Below are 10,233 nucleotides of genomic sequence, written 5' to 3'. Positions count from 1 at the left end.
TCTCTCTCCCCCTCACCCTCTTCCTCTCCTCTCCTCTTCTCCTTCCCTTTACCTTCTGTCTTAGAATCAATAGTGTGTATTGGTTCCAAGGCAGAAGAGCGATAAGGGCTAGGCAATGGGGGTTAAGTGACTTGCCCAGGGACACACAGCTGGGAAGTGTCTGAAGTCAGATATTAACCCAGGATCTCCCATCTCTAGGCCTGGCTCTCAATCCACTGAGCCATCCAGCTGTTCTAACTCTCTTTAATATCCAGTCATTTGCCAATCTTTGCATTTTAACCTTAACAATCTCTCGTATCTGATCCTTTTCCTCCATCACACAGTTACCATGGAGTTCAGGTTCACGTCATTTCTCACCCAGATTATTGCAGCAGCCTCCTAATGTGTCTCTACCCATTCCAGTCCTTCTTGCACACTATTGTCAATGTAATTTTCCTGAAGCATAAACCTGAGTGCATGACTCCCTATCTCAATCAACTCCAGTGGTTTCCTGGGGCCCCTAGGACAAAACAGAAATCCTCGGTTAGTTTTTAAAGCTTCCTATCACCAGGCTCTAATCTATTTTTTCTAATCTCCTTGGACAATACTCTTCTCCTTGCATCTTGAAATACAGCCAAGCTAACCGGCTTTGTATTCCTCACATATGACATTCTGCCCCCCATTCTCATACTTTTGTTGGACTGACGCCATACCTAGGACCAAACTCCCTCCTCATCTCTGCCTCATGGAGTCCCTTCTTTCAAGATGCTCCTGAGGTACCACTTTCTACATGAAGCTTTCCTGATCCACCCCCCCCCCCAAGCTAGTTGCTGTACTACTTTGTATTTAAGTACTTTGTATTTATTCATATTCACTTCACGTTTATGCTGATTATGGTTTTTATATCTTTTACTCCGTAGAGTATAATCTCATTGCAAGAAGGGATTATCTTGTTCTTTGTACTTGTATTTTGTTCTTGGATCCCCAGGTCCTAGTACAATGCCTAAACCATAGTAGATATTTAATAATATTTATAGACTGATTGATGTCATGGAAGAGATGACTCATTAGTTACAGGTAAGCCTAGAGAGCCTCTGAAGGTCTTTCTAACACTGAGCTCTTGTGATTCTGCCTGGCCATGTCCCAGCCACAGAGTACATGTTGTGATGTCATGTAGTCTGGGGAAGAAGTTCATAATCCCTTTTTTTGGTGTCCTCAGGTACAACATCCAGGACAAGGATACCTTCTTTGACAATGCTACCAGGAGCCGCATTGTAAGTAAACAAAAGCGTGGCTGGCAGATGGATGGGGTGGGGGTGAGGCAGAAAAGAGTACCTGGCTTAGTTCTACCTGCTGACTCTCACATTATTTGCTTAGGGGTTGCCAAGCAACAGTGAGGTAAATCCCAGTGGAAAAAGAGATGGCAAACAAACTTCCCAGTGCCTGATAGTGTGGGAGGCAAGCTTTCCCTTTGCATACTCATCCCAGGTCATTTTGATAATGGCAGACTTATAGAGTATTGGATGGTCCCATAGGCAGTTAGGGATCTTGAAGTCAGTCTTAAGTCCATCCTCTATTTCACACATTTGGAATTCATGACCCAGAGGCTTGAAGTAATTTGCCAAGGCCACATCATAAGTCACAGTAACTGCTAGGACAAGAACCCATTTCATTATAATACTATTAAAATACTTTAATAGCTTTTGTTTTTACATCACCTACATTTCTTAATACATCCCTCTCTATGATCTGTCAGAGGTAATCACTTATAAGAAAGTATTTTTTAAAAGTAGAAAAACCCCAACACTTTGGGAAAAGTTTGGCATATACGGTAGTTAGTCCTCTACCTCTGCAAGAAAGGTGGGAAGATATCTGCCATCTATCTTCTTTGGGGCCAAGCTTGGGCATTATAATTTTGCAGCACTCCATTTTCAATTATTTTGTTTTTCTTTCTATTAATATTGCAGTAGTGCTCATATGTATATTTTTTCCTTGTTCTGCTTAAATCATTTTGTATCTGCTTTCCTGTAATTCTTGTATTCATCATACTTTTAATTTCTTGTAGCGTAGTAATATTCCATTACATGTATGCACTATGACTTGTTTAGCTATTCTTTAATCAGTGACCAATGCCATTGTCACTTGCCCTTATCCTCTGCCTCCCTTTTGTCTCCTCTGTAAGGAGAACTTGAACATTTGTATCATGGGAATCCCCAGAAAAAAAAAATATCTAAGAGCAAGAGTCAGCCTACTCTATAGAAAGCTAATTGTGTAGATATTGCTTTGACCAAAGCTCTTTTAGTATGACAAGCATCTTTTCTTTTCATATAGTTCCACAGCATACTTGAGTCTGTTAATGGAATCTCCATTTGCCTTGTGATGTTGGTTACTAAACATTTGTTTTCAGGGTCCCCATAAAGGGATACAACTTTAACTGAGTTAGAAGAGGTATAATTTTCTATTTGTTGATTCCTTTGCTTTCATTGCTCCAAGAATTAATCTTTCTAAGAGGCAGAGAAGGAGAAAGAAAGAAAGCCTAGAGGTAGCATGAAATTGCCTATTGCCAATGAGTGGTTAGAAATGTATTTTCCTTGAGCACTTGAAAAAGAAATAATGTTTCAGAGACTGAGGTTCAGGTACCTGAAAGACATTCCTGGTGGTTAGAGTAGTGAGACACAGAAACATTTGACTGAAGACTGCAATAGAATATCACTTTCTAAAGCCTAAAGTTTAGATAGGGAAAAGATTTGTTAAGTGCTTACTATATGCCAGACACTACTAAGTGCTAGAGATAAAGAGAAAAGTGAACAGTCCTTGCCTTCAAGGAGCTTACAATCTGATGGAGGAAGGTAATACACAAATGGGAGCTGGAAATTAGTGAGTGGAAGGAAGAGAGGTACTCTTCCTGGATGTGATATGGAGATGGTGAGGAAATATTGTCAATCCCAATAAAGCCAAAGCTAGTGTATCAAAGCTTTAGGTGGTTCCAGAGTCAGAGTCTAGTTTTCCTTTGGGGAGGATGTGGAGGAGTAGCTCCAGTGGAGAGAACAAGGTAAGGAAACAAGCTAGAAGGAACCATAGAGGTCATCTATTCCAATGCCCTTATTTTACAGATAGAGAAACTAAGACCCAGAGAAGTGATATGACAAGATTATAAAGGCCATTTACAGTCAGAAGAAAGAACTAGACTTGTCTGCTTATAGCAGTATAAATTTTTGGTATGCTTATAGTCAAGAAAATAAAAACAATGGTCTATTTAGTGCTTTTTTATTCAAGAGTTTTATAATGGCTTGAGATGTGTTATCTTGGAAGTATACTTAGAATTCACTTAGGAACATAGCTAGAAGGTGCAGTGAATTGAGTTCTGGGCCTGGAGTCAAGAAGACACATTTTCCTAAGTTCAATTCTTGTCTCAGACACTTACTAGTCATGTGACCCTGGGCAAGTCACTTAACCCTGTTTGCCTCAGTTTCTTTATCTGTCAAACAAGTTGAAGAAGGAAATGGCAAACCATTTTAGTATCTTGCTAAGAAAACCTTAAATGGGTTCCTGAAGAGTCAGGCATGCTTGAAATGAGTGAATATTAACAACAAAGATCACACTGGTTTTGTCAGAAAAAAACCAAAACTTATTTTATAGGGATTTCTTTTTTGTTCCTATGTGTAAGATTAAAATTAATATCCAATAACTCCAAGTAGTATATTTTTTAAGATTTATTAATAATCACTTGAAGTAGAAGAAATAAAAGAACAAAAGTATGAAAGCCTAAGTAGATAACAGACAACATATGACAAGAAACACATATTTTCCCCTCAGTTGGTTCGATGTTATTGCAAACAACTTAAATCTCTCTGTAGTTGAGTTCCATGCCTCTTGGGTTAGAGGGTGGTGGTGGTAGTTATAGAGTGTTAAGGGGGATTAACTGATAATTGCAAAATGCTTGTAAAATAATAAAATCCCACATAAATACTGTTCCTAATTATTATCACTGTTTAAGTACTGCCTTGTATTACAAACAGGATTCAAGGCTACTGGATCCACTTCTGGAAATTGTTTATGTGCTACTCCCTCTAACTATGGGGCTAGAATAGAAGATGTGAGCAGTTTTGGAATGACAAGGTTCTGCTCATTCATCAGCCCTATCCCACAGTCCCACCTCACCCTACCATGGGGCACAGACTCTTCCGCAAGGCATTTGGATCTGCCCCAGCCCTAATTGTCTGTTGTATGACCCAAATAGAAAGATGGATCTACTTGCCCTATCTGTGCCCTTTGCTTTGTAGGGGTCAGGGTAAGCCAGATGTTTATTCTACAGTGATTTTCAGTGCTATTTAGAGAAGCCTGGCAGAGATACATAAACATCCATCTTCATGCCCCTCCAAATGGTCATCCATCAACCAAATTTACATTGTTTCTCTGCAAAGGCAACCTTTGGGAGTTGAGAATGGGAATAAACCTTTATGTAGCTCTTACTATGTTCCAGGCTCTGTGCTCAGGGCTCAGTTATCACCTCATTTTATCCTCACAACCCCCCTAGTAGGTAGGTGTTATTATTATCTCTAGGAAATTGAAGTGGGGAGAGAAGAAATGATTTTGTTCAAGGTCACACAGCTAGTAAATATTTGATGCTGGATTTGAACTTAGGTCTTCCCAATGTCAGACCTTGGGGTTTGTGCATTATGGTGCTACCTGCCTGCCTCTTTCAGAGGCAGCCCTTTTCTGTTAAATCTATAGTACAAAATAACAGATTTAGAATGTGTATAGCAATAAATCCTCTGTGTGTGTGTGTGTGTGTGTGTGTGTGTGTGTGTGTGTGTGTGTGTGTGTATGCCAGGATTAACAAGCATGAGTGATGGAGAAGGCAGTTCTCTGCTGAAGTATCTTTCCTCTCATTACGTTTTCTACCTGAAGATCTCCTTTTCACTTCTCAGAGATGATTCATTGCTTTAGCCCCTTTAGGAGCTTTTTAGGGGAACTGGAAGGCATTTTTAAGAGGTTACCATGATCATCCCAGAGAATGGTATATTCATAATGAATACTAGTACATGTGTGACAGCATGCTGTATTTTATATATTTGTTCCCAGGTGGAGTGATGGGAAGAGAATGTGTGGGGGAATTAAAGTCTTTGTTCTCTCGAAGGACTCAAGTTTGATTGGGTTTGGCACTCAGTACATGAGTTCCACATATGCTTGGCTTTTCCCCTCTCTTAGACAAAATGCATACATATTCTTCTCCCCTCTCCTCCTCCTCTCTTCATCAGGCCCCTTTCCCTAATCTCTAGAGAGTGTTGCTCAAATCCGTATGTTGCCCAGGGACATGATAATTGGTCTTATGGCTTTCCTTTCTTTCTTCTTTAGGTGCATGAAATCTTGAAACGCACATCCTGTTCTCGAGCCAACAACACGATGGGTAAGTACGACTTGCTAACCATCACTTGGATGAGAGTGCTGATGGAGCCGCCAAGGTGGCCAAATACTGTTCTTTCAACAACTCAGTTGGTGGGGAAAAAAAGAAAAACAAAACAAACAATCCTGCCTGTGCCCCTCTCAACCCACACACAAACACAGATGGGTGCTTCAGCACAGGCTGAGAAAGCACAGGCTTTTTCTGAAAAGACCAGCTGTCATACCATCTCTGCAGGGGGACCCTGCTCCCCTGGCCCTTGTCCCTTCCTCAGATTCTTATCCTAGTACAATTGCTTTTGCTTCTCTCCTTGTTTACCTCCACCCTTTACCTATGCTCATCTCTTGCTCACTATTGCTGTCAATAACTTCGAAGTCTGTTTAACGGTCATCTGTTTTCCAATAGTGTCAGGTAGGTGATAAGAAACATTTTAGACAGAGACAGTTCTGGGCCTCTGGTGACTTGAAGTCTGTGGTATTATATTTAACCTGATGCTGACAGATAAAACAGAGATGCTAGCAGAATAAGAATGTGTGTGTGTGTAAATTAAAGAATCTTAAGAGAATGAAGAACGAAATGGCAAATCACTCCACAATCTTTGCCAAGAAAACCCCAAATGGTGTCATAAAGAGTCAGACCTTTCTGAAATGGCTGAATGACAATAATAATGACAAGAGCTGAGAGAGACCTTAGAAATCTTCTAGCTCAAATGCTGTGTACTGGGGTGCTGTGGAAAGAACTATGGGTTTTGAGCTGAGTCTAAACCCTAGATCTTCTGCTTGCAGTCTATGAATGTGGACAAATCCTTTATCTCTCTGGCTGTCAGTTTTCTCATCTGCAAAATGAGTGAGTTGGACTAGATTCAATCCAACCCATTTATTGAGTGTCTACAATGTGAAACATACTTTGCTCTGTGTTGGAATATTAGGAATGGCTTCCCATGGGAGGTGTTATGTAATTTGAGCCTTGAAGGAAGCTAGATGATTGAGAATTTTCCTTCAACCTTAATGAATCTATTAAGTTCCCATTCCATTCAAGAATTTTATTCTATCCAGCAAACATTTTTTAAATGCTTAAGCTTTGGGGATTTGAAGGTAAACAAATTAATAGTCTTTGCCCTCAAGGACTTTCCAGCTGTCTAATGGGGCCATTATGGGCACAAATTAGCATGAGATGAAGTGGAATATGATAAAGACAAAGGAGAGCCAAGCCAAAATTTATCATGAAATTTGAGGAGGTAGAAATGGATCTCAATTGCAAGCACAAGGAAAGATTCATGGTGGAAGTAACACAAACCTAGCAATGAAGGAAGGGAAATATTTCAAATAAGCTTAGAAAAGATGTTAAGTTTTATCCTTTGATGTCACCAACAAGCTCTACAAATATATTTATTTATTCAAAATTTATTTATTTTTATTTTTAAATATTTTTCTATGTTTACACAATTCATTTTCTTCCCCTTCCTTCCTCCATTTCCCCTCCCAGAGCCAACAAGCAATTCCACTCTACCAATATATTTAAAGAGGTGGGAAATTCACTGGCTGATAATAAAGCCCATTCCATTTTTAGAAATGTAGGACATTTCTGCTGATATTGAGTCAAACACTCTCTCCCTCCCACTTCTATCCATTGGTCCTAGTATAGCCCCCTAGAATAATATAGAGCGGAGCATATTCTCTCTTCTTTTAAAAACACGATGACCCTTTAGATTTTGGAGACAACTATTATATTATCTTTTATTGTTTTATTTTCCATGCTTACAATGTTTTACTATAATATAAATGGAATGAGTCTTCATCTTCTCTTTTTTCAAAACAAATATCCTAGAATTTCTATATCCAAATGAGATGGGAAACTTGGGAGATATACTCTTGTTCCAACTCTGATTTTTTGGTTAAAAATAGGTTTGTGATTCTCTGACAAATATAATAAATCATAGCTTTTTGAAGTTAGGTTTTATTATCAAGGATAACCAAAGGTCATCCCAAACCAAGTTGGGTCAAGAAAAGGAGTTGTGATTAAAAAGTCATACAATGGCTTTTGAGTGTGATTCATAAATTACTTTTGAAGGCAGTTTTGAAAAAGCCTCTCCAAATGTATCCTGAGCCATGGCAACATCAGTAGACTAACAATACAGTTTTTTGAGGTGACTAATTTGAAGGGCACCCAACTCTTTTGCTTGTATTATTTTAAAACTGTATACTAATTCTTTACTTTATGTTACATATTGTATGTTAATTTATTTAGTTAGAGCATAATGCCAACCTTTCCATAGATTTGTTCTTTGTATATGAGATTGGTTAGTTTTCTTATTTTCTATGGATGTAGGATGAATTCTGAACTTGAAGTAGCCTTCTCATCAAATGCATGCCTTTATTCATAAGGAGGACAAGTTTGTTTTTTTTTTTTAAAGAAGCACATGTTAGAATAAACTCATCTTTACTTCTGGGAACATAAAAACAAAACTCAAGAAAGAAAAAGATCTACTGGTTATGGGTAAATCATGACATTAACTCATGTCATATAGCATTATATGCTTGTCGAAGTCAACTACACCTTGTGGACAGACTGTGAAATTTGTGAGGGTCCCCTTACCTAATAGTTTAAGATTGGGGGAAACCATCACGTCTTCTTAAATCAGTTATATAAGGATATATAAAAGAAGTAGGATTTAATCCACATTTTCATAATCTTTAAAGCCAGAAGGGACCTTAGGAATCAATTAGCCTAACTTTGCCTAAAGTCATAAAGGTGGTGACCTTTATGGAGTAGTATGGAAGAGCCAGAGCTCAACTGGGGTCTCCTGATTTCAGTATCACTTCTCTGTCCAGTGTGATTTGCTACCTCTTCCTTGCCGATGAATGGGAAAAAAAAGCCAATAGTGTCTTTTCAAATTTCATAGCCTCATTCCCTAGATTTACACATGGATAAAGTATTTCTCCATAATTTCTCCTGAGATCAGTCTGTGTATGTGAGTTGAAATATCTAGTGGAGAGGAATTTGATGATGATAGATTAGTTTCTGTAGTGAAGTCAGAATGAGAGCTTATGCACAAGAACATTTTAAGACTGGAATTTTGATCAATTAATTTCCTAGATAGTGTGAGGAATAGAATAAAAATGGTAGATAAGGAAATGTTGTTTGGTTGTCACTGAAACTCTGTTGGCCCCTGCTAGATTAAGCAATTAGGTCAAGGATTGTTTTCTCAGAGATGCTTTTCCCAAACTTGTTTCATTAATTTATTCATTAGATAAATATTTTGGAATGCCTAATTTTTTAAAGTCAGTGTGCTAAATGATAGGTCTACAATAATAGATAAAATTTAGGCCTTGCTCTAATGCAGTTTAATATCTAATAATGGAATACACAAATAAGTATAACATGATATATATGATAAGTGAAATTAAGGTAAGGTGCTATAGAAATTTGAGCAGAGAGAAGTCATTTTCACCTTAGAAGCAGGATGACTAGGAGTCGGGGACGGTTTCATGGAGGAGATGACATTAGATTTAGACCAAGGAGCAAGGAAACCAATAATAAAGTGAAGGTTCTAGACTTTATAACTTGGGTAACTCTAGGTATTTAATCTTTCTATGCCTCATTTTTCATCTATAAAACAGAAATAATGAAGATCAATTTTTCTACCTCAGGATCATTATGAACAAAGTGCTTTGCCAAACTCAAAGTAATATATAAACTATAACTATTATTGTTACTGGATAGAGGTAGGGCAGAGGGAATCCATTCTGGGTATGTGGAACAGTATAAGCAAATTCATGGGGATGGGAGAAAGAATCATGAAAACAAATCATGAAAACAAATGCTGAATAGTTTAAGAAAAGGCTAAATAAGTAAGTTGGATGCAGATTGTAGAGAACCTAGAATTCCGATTCTCAGAGTCCCTGGAAACAACAAGTACTGGGGTTCTTTGCTGTTAAGGATGCCTTTGAGGAATTCCATACTACTCAGTTAATATAAATGGAATGATATTCTCTTGATTTGAATTAGAATTTTTACAATGTTTTACCATTAACTTTTGGGAAACTCTGGGAGGGACTTAGAAGAAAATAATTGGTTTCATGAAATTATAGAATCATAGACCTTTGAAACAATGAAGTCCAGCCTTTCATTTTACAGATCCTAAAACCAAAATCTAAAGAAAGGAAGATCTTTTGGGGGGCCACACAACTAGTACCTGCAATGAGAAACTCAAATTCAGCTCTTCTCATTTTCGAGTTCAGTGCTCTTTTCCCTACGTATGGTTTCCAGCATTGAGAAAGGTCTGGTTTTTAGGGTTTATGACTTCTCTGACTAAAGGGTTGCTTAGTATGAGTCAGTAGCAAGACATGGCTGTCAGAAAAAAAATCAATGTTATCTTAGGCTGTACTAACTGAAGTACAATATCAAGAACAAGGGTGGATAGTCCATGGGGTGGGCAGTCCTGTGGATGTGCTGATCTACTATGATATTTCTGATCATTATAGCACTGCTCTCATACGAAAAGGTCCCTAAATCATGGCAGCAAGACAGTGTTGATTGACTGGGTGACCTGGTTTTTGGTTCTGAAAATATAGTCATGTGAGCAAGTCGCTTAACCCCCATTGACTAGCCCCTGACCATTCTTCTGCCTTGGAACTAATACACTGTATTAATTCTAAGATGGAAGGTAAGGGTTAAAAAAAAGAAAATATAGTCATGTATGTATAAGCCAACAATTAAATACAAAAGAATTCCCGATTAAGAGCTCTAGTTAATCCTTTTTTTTTTAACAGAAAATTCTCTTTCAGAGAGAATAGTCATTAATCCCTAATTTGTCTGTTATATAATGGGGTTTCCCCTACAACTCTGTA

The 10,233-nt window shown here is 38.1% G+C and overlaps 1 protein-coding gene across 1 annotated transcript in view; it reads left to right on the top strand.

Annotated features, from left to right (window-relative positions):
• The window catches only part of ANO2 (anoctamin 2), a 504,220-nt gene that overhangs the window by 138,259 nt on the left and 355,728 nt on the right, over window positions 1–10,233 (top strand). The window contains exons 5-6 of the mRNA XM_044677761.1: window positions 1,199–1,253; window positions 5,338–5,389. Of these exons, the coding sequence (XP_044533696.1) occupies window positions 1,199–1,253; window positions 5,338–5,389 (107 nt within the window). The remainder of the gene's footprint in view (window positions 1–1,198; window positions 1,254–5,337; window positions 5,390–10,233) is intronic.

Source organism: Gracilinanus agilis, chromosome 5, assembly GCF_016433145.1.
Source record: "Gracilinanus agilis isolate LMUSP501 chromosome 5, AgileGrace, whole genome shotgun sequence".
Lineage (NCBI taxonomy): Eukaryota > Metazoa > Chordata > Mammalia > Didelphimorphia > Didelphidae > Gracilinanus > Gracilinanus agilis.
This window is presented reverse-complemented; position numbering and strand designations above follow the sequence as displayed.